Source organism: Scyliorhinus torazame, chromosome 19 (assembly GCF_047496885.1).
Source record: "Scyliorhinus torazame isolate Kashiwa2021f chromosome 19, sScyTor2.1, whole genome shotgun sequence".
NCBI classification, from domain to species: domain Eukaryota; kingdom Metazoa; phylum Chordata; class Chondrichthyes; order Carcharhiniformes; family Scyliorhinidae; genus Scyliorhinus; species Scyliorhinus torazame.
In genome coordinates, this window is record NC_092725.1 from 92,511,853 (window position 1) to 92,535,002 (window position 23,150).

Consider the following 23,150-nt stretch of genomic DNA (forward strand, 5'->3'; position numbering starts at 1 on the left):
TGTAATAAGGTAAAGGAAAACTATCTCCTCTGGTGGGGTGCATCCAGGACAAGGGGCAGGCCTTAAAATGAGAGGTAGACTATTCAGGGGTGATGTCAGGGAGCATTTCTTCTCATCAAGGGGAGTGGAAATCTGGAACTCTCAGCCCCCAAAAAGCTGTTGAGGCTGAGGCCTGAATTTGAAGATGTCCTGATGAGTGTAAGATGAAAAGCTTCGACAAGATGTATTTTTTCAGCAAAACTCAAGTTCTGTACTACCAAACAACAACCTTGAGTGTGTAAGGCCCAACACTTTCCCCATCCATCGCTGACTAATTTCAACAAGGCTTTATGAACCTTGTTAACACATGTAAGGGTCCTGATGCCTGTTTTGGATACTTCATCAAATGTGGGCTTCACATATTTAGCAAAGGGACTAAATTTATGCAGAGTCTCATTGTTAAATTTGCAGCTCCACATCCATTTTATACCTGGAAAAAAACAGGTGCAGTGCAGACTGAATTTTATCATGTGTCTAAAGCAGAGCAGTCAATGAAATGGTTCATTAAAAGTTCCTCCAACTTACTATAATTATACCTTGGCGGGCCTGACTGTCACATTATAGCCTGAACCACTGAGTTTCGCACCTCAGTGCTGATTAAAATAAACTTGATGAAAGTTGCCAGATGTTCTTTTGATTTGCACAGCATCTATTGCTGAAGCTGGCCTCACTGCTTTCCCCTTTGGCAGTCAAATACTCATACTGTCCTGACCCCCCACCCAATTGAAAGTACCTCAGCTATAATCTCACTCTATTTCTCAAATTATACAAGGATCCTAATCCATAAAATAGAATCAACAACAGCCCAGCCAAAAAAGTGCTGTTCACTTGTCAACAATAGACTTTATAATCGTATTTGAAGAAACAAATTCTCTTTTTGTTCTTTCAGAAAGGATCATTTTGCTCAGCACAACACGCCAAACTCAGTTGAACTGAAATTGAAGAGGGTTGATTAGGAAACATGGAGAAAAGCAGGGGAGTGGGACTAATTAGATGAATCTTTCAAAGAGCCGACAGAGACACGTTAAGCTGAATGGGCTCCTTCTATGCTGCACTTCTGGCCTCTTGCACATCCCTGATTTGAACCACTCCACCATTGACGGCCCTGCCTTCAGTTGCTTCATCTTAAACTCTGGAATTCCCTCCATAAACCTCTCTGCCTCTCCTTTAAGATGCCCTTAAAACCTACCTCTTTGACCAAGCTTTTGGTCATCTGTCCTAATATCTCTTTATGTGACTCAGCGTCAAATGTTGTCCGATATTTGCTGCTGAAGCAGCTGTGGACATTTTATTACTTTATTGGTGCTATATAAATGCAAGTTGTTGTTGAATGACTCAATTTGGTCCAGGGGTGGTGGTATCCTGAGTATTGCTTTGTGTACAATGGAATTAATGTAAGATGGGGCATGTGCATTGACTTGATGCACCAGTGCTCCATGTCACACCATTAGAAAGTGTTTGGAAGTTTACAAGACTGATTCACCAAGATGATAAATTATGAAGAAAGATTGCATAGATTAGACTTGTATTCCCTTGAATTTAGAAGATTAAGGGTTGGTTTAGTTGAGGTGTTTTAGATGATTAAAGAATTTGGTAGGATAGATAGAGGCAATATTTGCTCTGGGGAAGGGGAGAGTCCATAACAAGGGGGCATGTTGAAATCTACCTATGGTTAAGTATAGTCTCGTATACACATAGCTAAGTAGAAATTTGCACTACATGTCTCGGATGCGAAATGAAATCTTTATTGGGTGTCTATTGATTATAATTGAGAGTTTGAAATCTTCTTGTGGTTACAAATCAAATATTCTCAATAAAGCCCCTGCCAGCAGAAGACATTAAGAGATATAATTAAACTTAGTAGCGTACAAACGATCTGAATTTTAAAAATACCGTAATGGTTTCTTGCTCAACACAAAACAGCTTGTGCAGACGTAGAGTTAGAGTGGAAATATGAAAATACGAAATAAAGATAGTAGACAGCTAGGCAAATAATATAGAGTGATTCTAGAATGAAAATGGCTGCCCAGAATTATATTTTTAAGGAATTTGTTATCAATCTGAGTCAATCTGTTTCTGCCCCTGTAACATGCTGATTGGTTTGGATGAGTTTCCAATACATTTGATTTGATGACTGAGTTGTCAGTCTTCAATATGCAACATTATCTCGTTGAACTTTAAAGTTAATATAAATGTTGGATGTGGAATTCTTAAATGTGTGTTGGAATGCAAACTCTAATCTTAGCATTGAACTGGTATGTGCTGAACTCTGCGATTCTGTTCTTTTGAACAATGGAGAGTTTATATGAACTATAATGTCAATTTGACCTTCAGTAGAAATGTTGCATTTGCTTCTAGTTTGACTGCAAATGTTTCCAAGTGCTATGCTTTTATTTTTGCAAGCTATGTGTTTTTGCAATCTGAGGTTATGTTTGATCAATTTTGCAGTCTTATGATGGCTAATTAATGATCCTTTTACCTATCAGAAATAGCAGGTTTCCTTCAGGGCAGGATCTTAAAATTAGAGCCAGGCCTTTCATGGGTGATCTCAGGAAGCTTCACATAAACTGGAACACTCTGCCCCAAAACGCTGTTGAAGCAGTGGGTCGATTGCAAATTTTGAAACTGTCATGAGAATGTCGCTTTAAGAAATGTTTGGCTGCTCATGTTACTGCAGTGATGTCAGAATGTGGGTGGGGCTGAGCGCTGGTTCTGCTTTTTAGTTTCACTTTGAGAAAAGCTTGGGTGTGTCTGTCTTTTTGGTTTCGTTTTTCAGTGTGTTGCAGCTGAAGTCAGCCAAAGCAGCTGTATTGTTGAGCTCTCTGCCATGAAGGGCTATCTCTTAATCGTTTGGTGAATTCAGAATTATAAATGTTTTCAGTATTGAATGTAAACTCTGATGTGCTTCTGTTTAAAGGTTTGTTAAGTCTTTTGGGTGTAAAAGGACAGCATACAGGTTACTTAGTGTTGTATTCTTTAGGGGTTAACTGTTTGTTTTAAAAAGGTTAACTTGAATTCATAGAATAAACATTGTTTTGTTTTTAAAAATACCTTTCCATTTCTGTTGTACCATACCTGTAGAGTGAGCCGAGTGCTCCCCATACCACAATCTATTAAAGGTTGCGGGTCAGGTGAATTCCATGATACACTTTGGGGTCTCTAAACCCTGACCCATAACAATTGGGGGCTCAAGGGGGATAAAAATCTATCTATTGGATTGGCTTAAAGAACTTAAAGACAGTGAGGGGTGAGCATATTGTGGTTGCTTTTCAGGTGTGGTATTTTAGTTTAAGTGGGGAGTGTGTTGTGGACAATGGCTCCTTCAGAGGCTCAGATGTTTTTGGGGGTAGAGACGGTCACACACAGTACCTTACGGACAGAGACTAAAAGCAGACTGTTAGATTTGGCAAAAACATTGCAGTTAACATTAACTGACAAAATGCAAAAAGATGAGGTAATAATGGCAGTGGCTAAGCATTTAAAGTTGCCTGAGATACAGTTTGACTCATTGGAAAAGGCAAAAATTTAGTTTCACTTAAACAAATGGATCACGAGAAAGAACTAAAGCAGCTTGAATACAAAAGAGAGAAAGCGGAAAGAGAGAGAGTGGAAAAAGAAAAGGAGAGATAAGAAAGGAGAAAAGAAAGAATAGCCCTTGCAGAACAAAAAGAAAACGAAAGGGAGATACAGATCAGGGAAAAAGATAAAGAGAGTTTGAACTTTAGAAAATGGCCATGCAACATGACAGTCAGTTAAAATTGGCAGACGTAAAGGGAAACGTACAGTTGGATGATAGTGATGAGGATAGTGAGAAGGCGCGTCATAGTCGAAGGCGTGGTGGGGATCTATTTAAATATGTCCAACCATTGCCAAGGTTTGATGAGAAGGAGGTGGAAGCCTTTTTCATTTCATTTGAGAAGGTAGCTATACAAATGAAATGGCCACAGGACATGTGGGTATTACTGATTCAAACAAAGCTGGTAGGTTGGGCTAGTGAAGTGTTTGCATCACCACCGGAGGAGGTATCTGGGACATATGAGGAGGTGAAAAAATCCATCTTAGGTGCATATGAACTAGTGCTTGAAGCCTACAGACAAAGGTTTAGAAATTTAAGGAAAGAATTTGGTCAAACATACACGGAGTTTGAAAGGATCAAAGAGTAATTTTGATAGGTGGATAAGGGCTTTGAAAATAGATCAAACGTATGAAGCTCTCCGAGAAATTATACTATTGGAGGAGTTTAAAAATTCAATTCCTGATGTAGTGAGAACTCATGTGGGAGAACAGAGGGTTAAAACTGCAAGATTCGCAGCCGAAATGGCAGATGATTATGAATTAGTTCATAAATCAAAGCTTGGTTTCTGACATCAGTTTCAGCCTGTGAGGGAGAGAAACTGGGGATATGAGAAATACTCAAGTGGTAAAGGTAAAGGTGATCTGATAGGAGATAATAAGGAGAGTGTACCTCAGATTAAAAAAGAAATCCAGGAGGGTGGAAAAGAAATGAAAAGTTTGAAATGTTTTCACTGTAATAAACTAGGCCATGTAAAGTCACAGTGTTGGTGGTTGAAGAAAAGCACGGGGGAGGCTGATGTGGTAAAACAGGGTGAGACAGTAGGGTTTGTTAAAGTGGTGAAGGAAAGCCCAAGTGAAGAGAAGGAAGTGCAAAAGATTGTACAGCCTGATCAAGAGGTGATTGATAAGAAGGTGCCAGATCTCTTTAAAGAATTTACTTGTGTGGGTAACGTTTACTCATGTGTATCAGGAGGAGCAGGTAAAGAAGTCACAATTTTAAGAGATACGGGAGCTAGTCAATCTTTAATGGTTAGATGATGTGGAGATGCCGGCGTTGGACTGGGGTGAGCACAGTAAGAAGTCTTACAACACCAGGTTAAAGTCCAACAGGTTTGTTTCGATGTCACTAGCTTTCGGAGCGCTGCTCCTTCCTCAGGTGAATGAAGAGGTATGTTCCAGAAACATATATATAGACAGATTCTAAGATGCCAGACAATGCTTGGAATGCAAACATTAGCAGGTGATTAAATCTTTACAGATCTGGCTTGATACAATTCACACCTCTTTAACCTGGGGTTACCCCATCTCTGGATCTGTAAAGATTTAATTACCCAAGATAAACTGTATTCCTGGACTAGATAGTTTCTCTATTACTCCTACTACCACTTCACCACTCTTTAGTGGACATTCCAACCTTACCTTATATAATTGAACACTACTCCTCTCACCCTGAATTCCACATAGTACCACCTTTTCTGGCAACATTCTTCCCAAACTACATAACTCCTCATCTCTAACCATGAAAAAGTCTTACAACACCAGGTTAAAGTCCAACAGGTTTGTTTCGATGTCACTAGCTTTCGGAGCCCTGCTCCTTCCTCAGATGAATGAAGAGGTATGTTCCAGAAACATATATATAGACAGATTCTAAGATGCCAGACAATGCTTGGAATGCAAACATTAGCAGGTGATTAAATCTTTACAGATCTGGCTTGATACAATTCACACCTCTTTAACCTGGGGTTACCCCATCTCTGGATCTGTAAAGATTTAATTACCCAAGATAAACTGTATTCCTGGACTAGATAGTTTCTCTATTACTCCTACTACCACTTCACCACTCTTTAGTGGACATTCCAACCTTACCTTATATAATTGAACACTACTCCTCTCACCCTGAATTCCACATAGTACCACCTTTTCTGGCAACATTCTTCCCAAACTACATAACTCCTCATCTCTAACCATGAAAAAGTCTTACAACACCAGGTTAAAGTCCAACAGGTTTGTTTCGATGTCACTAGCTTTCGGAGCCCTGCTCCTTCCTCAGATGAATGAAGAGGTATGTTCCAGAAACATATATATAGACAGATTCTAAGATGCCAGACAATGCTGGATTGCAGGTGGGAGTGATGTCTACTGTAGTTGATAAGCCAGTGGAAAATCAGACGACTGAAGTATTGAAGGACGAATATCCTGGGATTTTTCCGTATTGTGTGGTAACAAGGTTGCAAAGTCACAGGTTAAAACAAGAGGATAAATCAAAGAGAGAAGATGATGTTGAAGTGCAATTGTCAGAAACGATTTTTGATCAGATGGTTGAAAAATAACAAGAACAGGTGGAGGATGAGGCGGATATTTTTACTTCAGGAAAATTGACGGAGTTACAACAGGAAGATATAAAAATAAAACGGATGTATCAGAAAGCATATACGGAAGAGGAATCTGAGTGTATACCAGAGTGTTATTACCGTAAAAGTGATGTCTTGATGACAAAATGGAGACCTTTACATATGCAGGCGGATGAAAAGTGGGCAGACGTTCATCAAGTAGTATTGCCAGTAGGGTATAGAAAGGAGGTGTTGCGAGTTGCACATGAGGTACCAGTGGGAGGTCATTTGGGAATAAGGAAAACTCAAGCTAAAATCCAAAAACATTTTTTTTGGCCTGGCCTACATAATGATATAGTTACATTTTGTCAATCATGTCACACATCAAATTTTACCTCCAGGTTATTCAAAGACGTTATGGATAGCTTAGGAATAAAACAATTTAAATCAACTGCGTACCATCCAGAATCACAGGGAGTGTTAGAAAGGTGGCATCAGACATTAAAGACAATGTTGAGGGCTTATTGTCAAGATTATCCAGAGGATTGGGATAAAGGAATTCCATTCGTACTGTTTGTAATTAGGGATGCACCTAATGAGTCTACCAAATTTAGTCCTTTTGAACAAATATTTGGTCATGAGGTAAGAGGACCACTTAAATTGATTAAGGAAAAATTGGTGAGTGGGAAAATCAGAACTTACATTATTGGATTACATGTCAAATTTTAGGGAACGATTACATAGAGCAGGTGAGTTGGCTAGACAACATTTGAAAGTTGCACAAAATGTGATGAAACGGGTAGCGGACAAGAAATCCAAAGTTCGTAGTTTTGCCAGTGGGGATAAAGTTTTAGTGTTGTTACCAGTGGTAGGTGAACCTTTAAAAGCTAGGTTTTGTGGACCTTATCAGATTGAAAGCAAATTAAGTGAGGTGAATTATGTGGTAAAAACATGAGATAGAAGGAACAATCACCGAGTGTGTCATGTGAATATGTTTAAAAGATACTTTGAAAGGGAAGGAGAGAAAAAGGAGGGGGTTTTAATGATTCTAACTCAAAGTGATGAACCAAATCCAGATGACTGTGAATTTGACATACCTCAAATTAAATTGGAAAATGAGGATGTTCTTAAAAATTGGGATAAATCCAGAGGAAAAATGAACTGACCTGAAAGAGTTATTGATATCACATGGGCAAGTTTGTGGAGATAAATTGGGAAGTACTAAAATGGCTATACATGATGTAGATGTGGGAAATGCTGTTTCAATCAAACAATATCCATATAGACTTAATCCTTTAAAATTGACACAGGTGAACAAAGAGATTGAGAGTATGCTTAAAAATGGCATAATTGAAGTGGGTTGCAGCCAATGGAGCTCATCCATAGTGATCGTACCTAAACCAGACGGTACCCAACGGTTGTGTGTGGACTATAGAAAGGTTAATGCAGTTACAAGAACGGACTCTTATCCTATCCCACATTTGGAGGATTACATTGAGAAAGTGGGACAGTCCGCTTTTATTTCCAAATTGGATTTACTTAAAGGTTACTGGCAGGTACCTTTATCCGAAAGGGCGAAGGAGATTTCAGCTTTTGTGACTCCAGATGGTATATACCAATTCAAAGTTATGCCATTTGGCATGAAAAACGGCCCAGCCACATTTGAATGATTACCTAACAAAGTTGTTTCAGGATTACCCAATTGTGTGGTACACATCGACGATCTGGTAATTTTCAGCCAGACATGGAAAGAACATTTAAAACATCTGATGGAGTTATTCGATCGACTTCAGGAGGCGGGTTTGGTGATAAACCTAGCCAAAAGTGAATTTGGAAAAGCCCAAGTCACTTTCCTTGAGTAGTTTTTGAAACCCTCAAGACGAAGGGGAATAATGCGATTTCTTGGCATGAGTGGATTTGATCGAACATTTGTGCAAAAGTTTTGTCGCGTGATTGCTCCACTGATGGACTTGCTTAAGAAATGTCAAAAGTTTCAAGGGACAGCGGACTGTCAACAGGCATTTGACTGCCTGAAAGCGGTGATAACCAATGCTCCTGTGTTGGAGAATTACAAGGGACTCTGTGATCAGGTTGAACTAAATTATCTGACTTTAAAGAGAAATGTTGAGGCATAGAGAAATGGACGGATCGTGTAGCGACTGTCAATCGAGAAGGAATTTCAGTTGGAGGAAGAAGAACGGAAAAAAAATGGACTATATTATTATACTTGTTTGCGTGTGTTGTTTTTGAAATGGTAAAGTAGATTTACTGTGTGCATTTCTTAAAGAATGGTGAAAGGGTGAAAAATGAAACCATCTTGAAGTTGATGGTTTTTTTTTTCTTGGGGGGAGGTGTCATGAGAATGTCGCTTTAAGAAATGTTTGGCTGCTCATGTTACTGCAGTGATGTCAGAGTGTGGGTGGGGCTGAGCTCTGGTTCTGCTTTTTAGTTTCACTTTGAGAAAAGCTTGGGTGTGTCTGTCCTTTTGGTTTCGTTTTTCAGTGTGTTGCAGCTGAAGTCAGCCAAAGCAGCTGTATTGTTGAGCTCTCTGCCATGAAGGACTATCTCTTAATCATTTGGTGAATTCAGAATTATAAATGTTTTCAGTATTGAATGTAAACTCTGATGTGCTTCTGTTTAAAGGTTTGTTAAGTCTTTTGGGTGTAAAAGGGCAGCATACAGGTTACTTAGTGTTGTATTCTTTGGGGGTCATCTTTGAATTAATGGTTCCTAAGATATTCACTGTTTGTTTTAAAAAGGTTAACTTGAATTCATAGAATAAACTTTGTTTTGTTTTTAAAAAATCTTTTCCATTTCTGTTGTACCACACCTGTAGAGTGGCCCGTGTGCTCCCCATACCACAATCTAGTAAAAGTCGTGGGTCAGGTGAACTCCACTTTGGGGGTCTCTAAACCCTGACCCATAACAAAACGAAGATGGATTTTTTTGGGGAGGTGAGCGAATTAAATAGATACAAAATCAAAGCCGGCAAATGAAATTGAGATGCAAATCATTTGTGAGTTAATAGAACGGTGAAACAGGTTTGAGAGGCTGAATGTTCTCCTGCTATTCCTATTTTCGAGCATGGCCTAGGGTGTCTCTCCATCCACTTGCCCTCCCTTGGCAGATTGCAGAGACATGGCCGCGTATTGGGGACATTGACCCACCTCAGTGCCACTCTAGAGAAAATGGGAGATTCAAGATGTTGAATCACCATGCCACACAAAAACAACCATTCCATCTTTCTACCAATTCTTCGCCAGCCCTTGGTTACAAATTGGTATATTTTTTTCATATTCTATTCTTAACTGATTGTGATTCCTAACCTACCTCAGTGACATTGGCAAAGACCCTCTCTCCATTGTTGTTCTTTGCTCCACCATTATGACTGACCATGTTCTTACCCATGTAGCCCTTACACCCACCTCTTTGAGGACTCCAATCAGACCTCTACTCCCTCTCCCATTGCAATCAGGCACCCAGCAGGATGCCCCTTTAACAATGTCAGCACCTCTTCACTGGTATTAATGGTGCGGTGAGGCAGATGATGTCATTTCAAGGTTGTTGTTTCCAACTAACAGCAAGTAATTGATCCCCCCTGTGTAAAAAAACCTTCACTCGTTAACTTATACAACTGCTGAATCACCATACCCTGATCTCCTCTGTATCCAGTGGACCAAGAAAGGTCGTGTTTCAATTTGTTCAATTAGCTATGGTCACAGTTCCTTCATATTAATTTTGGCAGCCCATCTTACATCTCAGTGACTTCAATACAATAAAAATGAGGAGGTGTAACAGGCTGTCCATTCTGTCACCCGTTTTACTACACTATCACAGAAACTGATCTATTGTAAAGAACCTTGCGCCCTTGCTGGGATGGATCCCAATGCTGTGCATTTCACAGGGATGTTTCAATGGAGAAATAAGTAGTCTTTTGACCGAATGCTGCTCTTCTTTGCAGAGCTGACTGCGAGTCCAACTGATTCTCAGACCCGATGGGATTCAGCTGCTCAGAAATCGTTGGCTGAAATGCGGCTATCTTTAATGGATCATCAGGGCTGGGATCATCAGCACGATCAACTGGAGAATTATTTGGTTCAAGCCACGAATGCAGAAAGCCCAGTGAGGATTGCCACGGGAGAGACAGGAGAAATGGACGGAAGCGGTAAGCTCAAGAATAATGTTGGACCCAGTGGTTATGTAATCCAGAGGACAACAGCACAAATCCCATAATCTGTCATTTAAAAAACGGCATTAAACTTTAAGTGACAATGAATTTGTCAGATTAAAAACTTGATTGTTGTTTGTTAGGAAAGGCGACATAGGAACAATGGCGGGAGGCCATTTAACCCCTCAAGCCTGTTCTGCAATTTCATTAGATCGTATCTTAACCCAGCTTGGTTCTGTGGCCATCAATAACAACAAAGGCCTATCAAGTCAGTTTCTTCCCTGGTCTGACTCCACACACCAACACTGTAACTCTTCAATGGCCTGGGAAACAATCAAACAAAGAGGAAGGTCCACCTTCAGCTTCTGACCCCTGTCCTATTAATTCCACTCATTGCATTTATACAATTAATAATGTGGTTGTCAAAATTTGTTGAATTGGAGGTGATTGTTCATACTTGATGAAATTCAGCCTCTAATAAAAATATTGCATCAACTTGCGTCTTCTGCCAGTCCGATGTTTCTGCTGAATTTCTGTTGTTACACTTCCCAAAAAAAACCAAAGCTACACTAAATATCGGAGAATGTATTCAGCCTCTTTCTGCATCCCTACACCTACTCACCGACAGAAGCTTAGAAGCTAATTATACTTTGCGTGTGACTGGAGACATACACATGAGGCTTCCAGTAATAAACAAAGGGGTTTATTGGTGAAAGGCAAATGCAGCTAGATAACAGACACAGAACACTATAAAACAGGTCTTTACACTTCAACTCCCTGGTACACACTGCCTGTGGTTCCGCTCCCAGAGCCATACACAAGCTCCCTATTGTTCGCGTGCTTGTGCACAATTGGGCACGAGTCAGTTGTGATGCTATACATAAAGCAAGTTTATACATAATGTTTGCATGACCTCCGACCACTAGGTGGCAAGGTAAACCCATCACGTGACCCGATAGTTGGGAGTAGTTGGGCTCCACGAGGAGGGGGAGGTGGGGAGGAGGGGAAGCGGAATTCCTGGAGAGATGGGCAAAGGGTCCGGAGATCAGACCACATTGCGGAAGAAATTGACAGAGGCATCATAATGGTTGTGCAAAAAGATGTTTAATGTTGTTTACAATCCTCCACTCCCAATGGTGCCATCCCACCCACTCCCCAAACCTCCAGCTCCCAGCCCCTACATAGCCTCCAGCCCCCTGCCCTCTCCCAGTGCCCTCAGTGATCTTCAACGTGCTTGGCCCTCTTAGCTCTCTCTACCAGTACGTCTAGGTGTTCCCCCAGGATGCACATCTGAGTTGGAGGCAGCCAGCTGCTTACCTCATCCCGTGGCCTTTGATGTCCCTGGTGTGTGTTCTCTGGGGGCTCTGAGGCCAGAGGGCCCAGCTCACTTGTCGCCGGTGTCGTGTTGGGTGTTCCGATGCACAAATGATCCAACATGGTTGTAGCTGGGACAACTCTGTTTTATTGTCTTAAACAATGACAACTACTAACTGCTGGCTTAGGTTCGTGCTTCACCAGCTAACCTGTGGACCCAGCCCTATCACTATCTTGGTGAGGCACTCAGCACATGCTCTCACTGGTGATTGGCTGCGATGTTGTGTGTGTGTGTTGGTTGGTCCAACTGCCTGTCCATCAGTGTGTGTGTGTGATTGCACCATGATATGCTGATGTAGATATCATGACATCCACCCCTTTCTCAAGGATATGTGCCTACATGCTAATAAATAGAAATGTGTACTGAGTGCATCTGAGTATGTGTGTGCAATATTTACAACATGTACATGAGGCTAAACTATATACAGAGGAAGGTGTCAGGTGCAACAGAGCAACGAGGTTGTACCAATAACAGAACAAATGCAAACAGCAAACGACGAGAGAAAACCTCTGGAACAGTGAACGACAAGAAAAGAAACTTGTTAACAGGAATGTAAAACAATTCAGTGAGTCCAATGTGCTAACAGGCTCATAGGTCAAGTCTCTCAGGTGGGCGTCAAATTCGGGTTGACCGCCTCAAGGGTGGGTCAGGATCCACCGGCTGAGGAATGGGCCTGGCCACGGGCGTGAGAGGAAGAGGCAGAGTTGCAGGAAGCTCAACGAAGTCGACATCAGGGACAACAGGAGGGCGTGGCACCGGTGCATGATCTTGTAGCGAGCGCGGAACCAGATGAAGGGCCCGCGGATTACGGCGGCGAATGGAGCCATCAGGCATGAGAACCAGGAGTGAGCGGGGAGCCACATGGCGGAGAACTTCGGCGTTTGCCAACCAGTCATCCTCCGGTAGGTGTATGCAGACGTTGTCTCCAGACGCCAGGGCAGGAAGATCAGTCGACCGAGCGTCATGTGCCATCTTCTGCTGAGCACGCTGTTGTTGCATCCTTCGCAGTACTGGAGCATGGTCGGGGTCAGGAACATGAATGGCCGGCACAGTGGCCCTGAGGGTGTGACCCATCAACAGCTGGGCTGGCGAGAGGCCCGTGGACAGTGAGGCCGAGTGGTAGGACAGTAGGGCTAAACAGAAGTCAGATCCGGCATCGGCAGTCTTGCAGAGGAGCCGCTTCACAATGTGGACACCCTTGTCCGCCTTACCATTCGATTGGGGATGCAAGGGACTGGACGTCACGTGCGTGAAGTTGTATGAAGTGGGAAAGGAAGACCATTCTTGGCTCGTAAAGCAAGGCCCGTTGTCAGACATGACGGTGAGCGGAATTCCATGGTGAGCAAAGATTTCTTTGCATGCCCGGATGACAGCTGATGGTATCATGTCGTGCAGGCGTATGAACTCTGGATAGTTTGAGAAGTAGTCGATCAGAATAATGTAGTCCCTGCCGAGCGCATGAAAGAGGTCCACGCCCACCTTCGCCCAGGGGGACGTGACCAACTCATGGGGCTGAAGGGTCTCAGGGGGTTGCGCCGGCTGAAACCTCTGGCAGGTGGGGCAGTTGAGCACCATGTTGGCGATGTCATCGCTGATGCCCGGCCAGTACACAGCCTCTCAGGCCCTCCGCCTGTACTTTTCAACTCCGAGATGGCCTTCGTGCAGTTGTTCGAGGACAAGCCGGTGCATGCTGTGTGGGATCACGATCTGGTCCAACTTCAAGAGGACACCATCAATGACGGCCAAGTCGCCCGGACATTGTAAAATTGTGGGTACTGCCCCTTGAGCCACCCTTCCGTCATGTGGTGCATTACACGCTGTAGAAGGGGGTCAGCCGCAGTCTCACGGCGAATGTGGGCCAGACGTGCGTCAGTGGCCGGCAGATTGGCCGCTGTGACGGCTACTTGTGCGTCGACCTGACAAATGAACCCCTCTGAGTCGGGCGGTGTGTTGACTGCCCTGGACAGAGCATCGGCGATGATGAGATCTTTCCCCGGGGTGTAGACAAGTTGGAAGTCGTACCTCCGGAGCTTGAGCAGAATGCGCTGGAGGCGAGGGGTCATATCGTTGAGGTCCTTCTGTATGATGCCGACCAGGGGGGCGATGGTCAGTCTCCACAGTGAACTGCGGAAGACCATATACATAGTCATGAAACTTGTCGATGCCAGTCAACAGGCCTAGGCACTCCTTCTCAATCTGCGCATAACGCTGTTCTGTGGGGGTCATGGCCTGCGACGCATAGGCGACCGGGGCCCATGATGCGGTGTCGTCCCGTTGCAGGAGTAACGCCCCAATGCCAGACTGGCTGGCGTCAGTTGAGATCTTTGTTTCCCGTGTGGTATCGAGAAACAGCAGTACCGGGGCGGTGGTGAGCTTGACCGTGAGATCCTCCCATTCACTCTGGTGTGCGGGCAGCCACTGGAATTCCGTTGTCTTTTTGACAACGTGGCAAAGAGCAGTCGTGTGCGATGCAAGGTTAGGAATGAACTTCCCCAGGAAGTTGATCATCGCGAGAAAGCGCAGCACTGCCTTCTTGCCTGCCGACTGCTGCATGGCTGCGATGGCTGCCACTTTGTCGGCATCCGGCCACACACCTGACCGGGAGATGTGGTCCCCCAAAAACTTTAGCTCAGTCTGGCCAAAAGAGCACTTGGCTCGGTTGAGGCACAGGCCCTGATCTCGTATCCGTGCAAAGACACGCTGGAGACGGCTGATGTGCTCCTGTGGTGTGGTGGACCAGATGATAATGTCGTCTACGTAGATGCGCCCCCCTTCGATGCCCTCCATCATCTGTTCCATGATGCGATGGAACACCTCGGAGGTCGAGATGATGCCGAATGGCATCATATTGTAGCAGTATCTGCCAAATGGAGTGTTGAAAGTGCACAGCTTCCTGCTGGACTGATCCAATTGAATCTGCCAAAAACCCTTCGAGGCATCAAGCTTGGTGAATATTTTTGCCTGAGCCATTTCGCTCGTGATTTATTCTCATTTAGGTATGGGGTAGTGTTCCCTCATAATGTTGTTATTCAAATCATTTGGGTCGATACAGTTCGAGAGCTCGCCGGAGGGCATCTTGACGCACACCATGGAGCTGACCCATGGCGTTGGCTCCGTGACCCGGGAAAGCACTCCTTGGTCCTGCAGGTCCTGCAGCTGCTGCTTGAGGCGGTCCTTGAGTGGTGCTGGGACTCTACGAGGTGCGTGAATGACCGGGGTGGCGTCCGGTTTGAGCCGTATTCTGTACGTGTAGGGCAGTGTGCCCATGCCCTCAAAAACCTCCTGGTTGTGTGCGAGGAGTGAGTGGAGCTGCGCCCTAAAGTCTGCATCCGGGAAATCGGACGTGTCTTCTGGAGACAGAGTGTGTACCTGCTGAACGAGGTGGAGGATCTTGCACGCCTGTGCGCCTAACAGAGAGTCCTTTGAGGATCCAACTATTTCAAACGACAATGTGGCTTTGTGTGAGTTGTGTGTAACCTCGAGCTGGCCGGGATGACGTTTCCATTGTAGTCAACCAGCTGACAGTGGGATAGCAGAATTGGTGGTTTAACCTTCAAGGTCTGGAAGGCTGACCATGCGAGGAGATTGGCGGAGGCACCAGTGTCCAGGCGAAATGTGATCTGGCATCGGTTGACCGTTAGGGTGGCACACCACTCATCGCCCGGATCAATGCTGTGCACTGGCAGCGGCTGGTGGCTCCGACTTTGAGTTCTTGTGGATTACCACAACGCGGAAGGGCTCCCTGTATTCGGTATCGCTGGTCTGCATACTATCTGGGTATGACTCAGTGTAGGGGGGGCTGAATCGCCCGCACGTCCCTTCGAGGCTGGTGGAATTATTGGGAGTTGGCAGGTTGAGCTGCTCGATAGCAGGCAGCATAGTGGCCCATCCTGCCACAGCGAAGGCATTGTCGCGCTTTGGCCGGACATTGCCACTTTAAGAGGGTGGAGCCACAGTTGCCGCATGTCGTGTCGTCATGGCGTTCGTTGCGTTCATTGCGCCACCGCGTGTTCGCGGTACGGTCCTGTGTAGAGTGCGCCTGCGCATCACGTCCCTCTGCATCAACGTCCCCTCTTTTGGCGCGTCCAAGCGCGGGTGGCCTCGGAAATCGCGCAAAATGGCAGCCCTCGTCCGGGCCGAGGGCTGGGAGGAACTCGATTGACTGGACCCGCTCCGCCTCGTAGGACCCGTGCCATGCCGTTTTGGCCGACTGGATTTGGGATTACCGGCTGGTCGCGTTCTCATGGAGGACGCAGTTCTCGATGGCAGTCGCTAGGGTGAGGCGCTTAATTTTAAGGAGCTGCTGGCGTAGGGTGTCCGAGATAACCCCAAAAACTATCTGATCCCGTATCATGGAGTTGGAGGTGGCCTCATAGTCGCAGGATTGCGCGAGGATACGCAGGTGTGTCAAATAAGATTGGAAAGGCTCATCCTTACCCTGCAGGCGCTGCTGGAAGAGGTACCTCTCGAAGCTCTCATTGACTTCCACGCTGAAGTGTTCCTTGAATGTCTTATATTTTGTTTTGTCCTCACCTCCTACAAATGCCAGGGAGTTATAGATGTGGATGGTGTGTTGCCCTGCCTTGGAGAGGAGGAGGGTGATCTTCCTGGTGTCTGATGCATTCTCCCTGTCTGTGGCCTCTAAGAAGAGCTGGAAGCGCTGTTTAAACAGCTTCCAGTTTACGCCGAAATTACCAGCGATTCGGAGCGGCTGCGTCGGGCTGATGTTTTCCATGGAGCAGGATGGTGGATTTCTGAAAGGGTGCAGGTAGGTCTCACAGTCGCTGGTTAGCGTCCACTACTGGTATCATGTCGTGTTGGGTGTTCTGATGCACAAATGATCCAACACGGCTGTAGATGGTACAACTCCGTTTTATTGTCTAAACAACAGTACCAACTAACTACTGGCTTGCGTCCGTGCTTAACCAGCCAACCTGTGGACCCAGCCCTATCACTATGGCACTCAGCACATGGTCTATGTCTGAGTGGCGCGCTGTGAGCTCTGTGCTCTGAGCTATCTCCTGGTAGAATGAGCGGGAACTGTGGTGTTCCCTGTTTTGTAGTGCGTGTGCTCTCACTGGTGATTGGCTGCGATGTTGTGTGTGTGCTGGTTGGTCCAACTGCCTGTCCATCAGTGTGTGTGTGATTGCACCATGATATGCTGATGTGGATATCATGACAGGATCCTTGGCTAGGGGTGGGGGACCCTCCTCAGAGGTGGGCCATCATAGGAGATAGTGGGTGTATAGGTGGCCAACCATAGAACATAGATAGAACATTACAGCGCAGTACAGGCCCTTCGGCCCTCGATGTTGCGCCGACCTGTGAAACCACTCTAAAGCCCATCTACACTATTCCCTTATTGTCCATATGTCTATCCAATGACCATTTGAATGTCCTTAGTGTTGGCGAGTCCACTACTGTTGCAGGCAGGGCATTCCACGCCCTTACTACTCTCTGAGTAAAGAACCTACCTCTGACATCTGTCTTATATCTATCACCCCTCAATTTAAAGCTATGTCCCCTCGTGCTAGACATCACCATCCGAGGAAAAAGGCTCTCACTGTCCACCCTATCCAATCCTCTGATCATCTTGTATGCCTCAATTAAGTCACCTCTTAACCTTCTTCTCTCTAACGAAAACAGCCTCAAGTTCCTCAGCCTTTCCTCATAAGATCTTCCCTCCATACCAGGCAACATTCTGGTAAATCTCCTCTGCACCCTTTCCAATGCTTCCACATCCTTCCACGGTGGCCTGGCCCGCGGTCGGGGCCCACCGATCCGCAGGCGGGCCTGTGCCGTGGGGGCACTCTATTCCTACGCGCCAGCAGTGTAGGCCTCCGCAATGGCCGGCGCGAAGGTGAACCCCCCCCTGCGCATGCGAGGGGGTGACGTCAGCAGACGCTGACGCTCCTGCGCATGCGCGGACCTGCGCCGGCCGGCTGAGTCCCTTCGGCCCCGGCTGGCACGGCACCAAAGGCCTTCCACGCCGGCCGGCGGGGCGCAAACCACTCCGGCGCGGGCCTAGCCCCTGAAGGTGCGGCCCGATGCCGGAGTGGTTCCCGCCACTCCACTGCGCCGTTTCTGCCCGCCCCGCTGATTCCCGGAGAATCCCGCCCAAGATGCCATTTCTCCAGCTTTCAATTGAACATTGCAGTAGACCAAGGACAGAGAGGTCTCACTGGGCACAAAGTGCAGAATTAGAAGGGCAGGCATTCAGAAGCACAGGGTCATGCGTTTGGACAGAACAGAGGTTTTCAATAACCTCTGATCTGAGTTAGTCTCCCCAGTGTGCAGAAGGCTGCATTGTGACAGTGAATACACTAAATTGAAAGAGGTATATTATAACCCACATGAGACCTGCAATGTAGAGCAATTAGCCTCCCTATGAGCCTCATCAAGTACAAACTCCCCCACTGAGGAGTGGGGAGTGCATGGGACTCTAATAACCTGTAATATAAAGGTTGCTCAGGTTTGGAACCTACACCTCAGACTCTACTGGGACCTGAAGAGTATTGTACGCACCATTATTTAGTAACACAACTAGTTTATCTTATCTACATGCCTTGGACTTGTCTATGGTCACTCGAAGGTACATGTAAATCACTGAAAGGAGTGTTCGGGCACTTGGACGGTTAGGATGGAGGAGTTAAAAGTGTGGGTGTTGCATCTCCTGTACTGTATGGAAAGATGCTCTGGGGAGGGGGTTGGGGTTGATTGAGGAATGGACCAGGTTGTCATGGAAGGCAAAGCAGCCAACTTGATTAGCAACCCATCCACCTCATTAAACATTAACTCCTTCCCCCACCAATGCACAGCAGCAGCATAGCGTGTATCATTCACAAGATGCACTGCAGCAAATACCAAGGCTTATTCGATAACACCTGCCAAATCCACAATCTCTACCACCTAGAAGGACAAGGGCAATAGATTCATTTGCACCACCTGCAAAGTTCCCCATCAAGCCACAAACCATCCTGACTTGGAAATATATCACTGTTGCTGGGTTGAAATCCGGGATCTTCCTCCCTCACAGCACTGTGGGTGTACCTACACCTCAAGGACTGCAATGGTAGACAGCTCACCACCACCTTTTCAAGGACTATTAGGAAAGGGTAATAAATGCTGGTCAAGCCAGTGATACACACATTCCAGGAATGAATGAAAAATAATTGTTCAAAGGATAGATATTGGCCAGAACCCCAGAGGAACACCTTTGCTCTTCTTTGAAACAGTGTGCTGAGATCTTGGACATCTACCCAAGAGATCAGGTGTGGTCTTGATTTAACATTTCATCTGAAAGACTGCATTTCCAACAGTACTGCACTCCCCCAATACTGTACTAAAACAGAGCTTGGAACCTGCAAACTTTTGACCCAGCAATGAGAGTGCTACCTATTGAGTCATGGCTAACAGTCTACCGTTTGTAAAATTTCCCTAATGTCAGAGTTGTAATAGTTGATAAAAACTAGAGAAAAAGTAACCGGGTGATTGAAGTTCCTCACAGGGGATGATGTGGGCCAATGTCCTTTTACCAGCACTCATTGTCTCACTGATTCACACTTCTGTTGTCAAATGCCAGATCAGTTTGCAGTCATGTCAGAGAAACTTGGCATTGTGAGTAATTTATCATCCTTTCCTGGCAGGCTTCCCCTCTCATCATCCATCTGGCAATTCCTCAGAATGTAAGCTCGTGTCTGCCTGGAGCAATAATGAGGAAGACAAGCATCGAAACAGTCACACAATGATGACTGATACATTATACAACAAGGTAAGACACGAGTGACATTTTCTCCTGTTACAAAGATAAGCAATCAATGTAATCCGTTTAATGAAAGCTGCATTATGGGCATTTCAAGCTGTTTTTTTCAGCAAGATTCCCATCAGGGAAATTAAACTCCAACATTTGCACTTAGGCTTTTCGATTGTTACTTTGACAGGTTTATTTTTCTTTCAATAAATGTCTTTTTATTTATTTGTTCATGGGATGTGGGCATCGCTGGTTAGGCCAGCATTTATTGCCTATTCCTTGAGAAGGTGGTGGCGAGCCACCTCCTTGAACTCCAAAAGCAAAGACTTGTTTGAATTGTTGCTGCATGTTTGACCCTTTTTCTCCCACCTCTTATTGTTATGAGTAAGTGCTTGTCTATTCTGGCTATGCTTCAGTTAGAGTCCGAAGGTCTTGAACTCAAGTCCCACTCTAGATGCAGTACTGAGACTAAAAGGCCCCATGACTATTCTTTTGAAGATGAACAGGAGTACTGGGCCATTATTTATCCGTCAAGCAACAGGACTAAAACAATTAGTTGGCTGTTATCTCATTCCTGTTTGTGGGAGCTTGCTGTGCACAGATTGTCTACAATTACAACAATGACTACACTTCAAAAGTACTTCACTGCTGGTTAGGTACTTTGAGGCTGTGAAAGGTGCTAATATGAATACAAGTCTTCCTGATTTTTCTTTCCGAGGTAGTGGAAACAGCATAGACTGGCTTGGAAAACCTCTATCTCTGCACCGATTATCAATGTACTTCAGTACGAGGAAGCCCATTAAAAAAATTAATTTGTTCTTAGCACGTTCTAGCAGCCTCTGGTCATCTAACTTCTAAGGATCAGCTGTCTGTTCCATTTGAGTCATGAAAAGACACATTGTCCTCTAGGTGTGTTATGTATATAGCTACCGATATTTGCCTTACCCCACTCACAGTGATACATAGATTCATCTGGTATGAAACCTGAGGCAGATCCTACAGCCTAACTATAGTTCAAGAGGTGGTTTGCTGAACTGAGGATTGATCCCATACAAGTTACAAGATTGACTAGGTTAGGATTGTTTTCACTGGAGTTCAGACGAATGAGGGGGAAATCTCATAGAGAATTATAAAATTCTAACAGGACTAGGTAGGGAGGATGTTCCTGATGGTGGGTGTGTCCAGAACCAGGGGTCACAGTCTGAGGATTCGGGGCAGACCATTTAGTGCAGAGATGAGGAGACATTTCTTCACCCAAAGAGCGTTGAGCCTGTGGAAGCTAAGACATGGAATCCATTCAAGAAGTGGCTAGATATGGCACTTGAGGCGAATGGGATCAAGGGTTATGGGGAGAAAGCAGGATTAGGCTATTGAGTTGGATGATCAGCCATGATTGTGACGAATGGAAGAGCAGACTCGAAGAGCCAAATGGTCTCCTATGTTTCTATGTTACTGTAAGTCATTACAGTTACCGCAAATGACTGCATTCAGACTAACTTTGTGTCTACTCTCTTATTCCACAGGCATTGTACCAGTTTTTGGGTCAAACAGTGATGGGATTTTGTCCATGTGCTATAGGCCAGTAGTCACAGGATTGCAGTGCGGTCAATAAATCATTTGGTCCCTGAGACTGTTCATTTATCCATCTGTTGTATCCATGTACCCTTTCATATATCCCATCATACTCAGGTTCTCTGGAGCCTTTCTTTTAATTACTTCTCTCTCACACACATGCATGTGCACACATACATATAGATGACTTGCACACATTCACACACAGATTTAAAAGTGCACATGTATTCACACACCACACATAAATACCCTCACAAACATAGAAGTGTATATCGCCATAGTCCCAGATGACCATAGGCTGCTTTGAGGAGGTGACTGGTGGTGATTTAACACGGTTGAGAAGGCGTGAATATATTCAGCCGGCATGGGAATTGAACCCACACTGCTGGCCTCGCTCTGCCTCACAAACCAGCTGTCTAGCCAAGTGAGCTAAATCAACACAAATACATTCATATATATGAACACACTGACACACACTTATATACAGGCACACACATGCATACACAGACACACACTTTTCACTCCTCCCTCAAGTACATCCTGTGGATATTTGACTGTTTGGGATGCGTTCGCAGTTGAAAAAGTATTAAGCGGTGGGTAGTGCTTTCTACACATAGGAGAAAGAAAGAGGAGACAGTGGGAGAGGAATATAAAAAGGTAGCAATTCCAAATGATTTTCCTCAACAGTTGTTCTCGGAAACAGAGTAGATTCTCAGGGTAGATTCAGAAAGAATTTTCCCGATGGTGGGGGAGTCCATAACTAGGGATCATGGTTTGAGGATAAACGGTAAACCTTTTAGGACTGAGGTGAGGAGAAATATCTTCACCCAGAGAGTGGTGAATCTGTGGGATTTATTACCACAGAAAGTAATTGATGGCAAAACGTTGTGTGATTTCTTTTTTGAAAAATATTTTTATTCAAACTTTCAACATTTTACAACAGTACACAAACCCCCCCCCCGCACCCCCCCCCCCCCAAGCCCCACAGCCCACCACCCCAATGCTACCCCCCTTATCCCTTGACAGCAACTAGGTCACCATAAATGTAAAACAAACAAGCTCCATCTCTGGTGAAACCCCTCAGAGGAAATTTCACCTGCTCCAAATACAGAGGGGGGCGATTCTCCCAAATGGAGCCCAAGTGTTCACGCTGTCGTGAACGCCATCGCATTTCACGATGGTGTGAACCGGGCCCGGTTACGACTGATAGGGGGCCAGCATGGCCTCCCTTCCCGCCAAATGGGTGGCGCCAACCCGCGCATGCGCAGTTGGGCCGCGCCAACATGCGCATGCGCGGGGGACTTCTTCTGCGCGCCGGCCCCGACTCAACATGGCGTTGGTGTTCAGGGGCTGGCCGCACCGGAATGTAAGGCCCGGGGGGGAGAGGCTGGCCCGCCGATCGGTGGGCCCCAATTGTGGGCCAGACCCATCGGAGGCCCCGGTGAATGATCGCTTTTCCCCGCCCCACAGTTTGTCCCCCGGCGCTTCGCGCAGAGTTCCCGCTGGCAGCGGCCAGGGGTGAATGGCGCCGGCTGGACTCTGTTGTATCCGCGCAGCCGCTCGGCCCATCTGGGCTGGAGAATCGGCGGCCCCGCCGATTCCAGCGACCCGTGGCCGGCGCCACACCAACCACGCCAGCGCAAATGGCGATGATTCTCCGCACCTCAGGGAGTGGGGGGGGGGAAGGAAGGGGGGCAGAAGCTGACCTCCACCCCAACAGAACCCACCTGCAAGCCCCAATATTTCTCCAACTTCGGGCAGGACCAGAACATATGAACATGATTGGCTGGGCCCCTCCCACACCACTCACAACTTACTCCACCCCTCAAAGAACTGGCTCATCCTTGCCTTCATTAAGTGCGACGTTGTGTAATTTCAAAAAGGATTTAGATATAGCTCTTGGGCTAAAGGGATCAAGGAATATGGGGTGAAGGATGGATCAGGGTATTGAACTTGATGATCAACCATGATCATAATAAATGGCGGAGCAGGCTCGAAGGGCTGAATGGCTTCCTCCTGCTTTTACTTTTTATGTATGTTTCTATTTAAGTATGAAACACTTGAACAACCCCATTACTTGGCCAAGGAGATGATCTAACGTTCAGAGCGAAAAGAAAGATT

General features: G+C 45.6%; 1 protein-coding gene across 5 annotated transcripts in view; it reads left to right on the forward strand.

Annotated features, from left to right (window-relative positions):
* The window catches only part of LOC140396304 (uncharacterized), a 286,423-nt gene that overhangs the window by 101,093 nt on the left and 162,180 nt on the right, over positions 1-23,150 (forward strand). For all 5 annotated transcript variants that reach the window (XM_072484765.1, XM_072484763.1, XM_072484767.1 and 2 more), the window contains 2 exons: positions 10,126-10,329; positions 19,354-19,478. In XM_072484765.1, the coding sequence (XP_072340866.1) occupies positions 10,126-10,329; positions 19,354-19,478 (329 nt within the window). The remainder of the gene's footprint in view (positions 1-10,125; positions 10,330-19,353; positions 19,479-23,150) is intronic.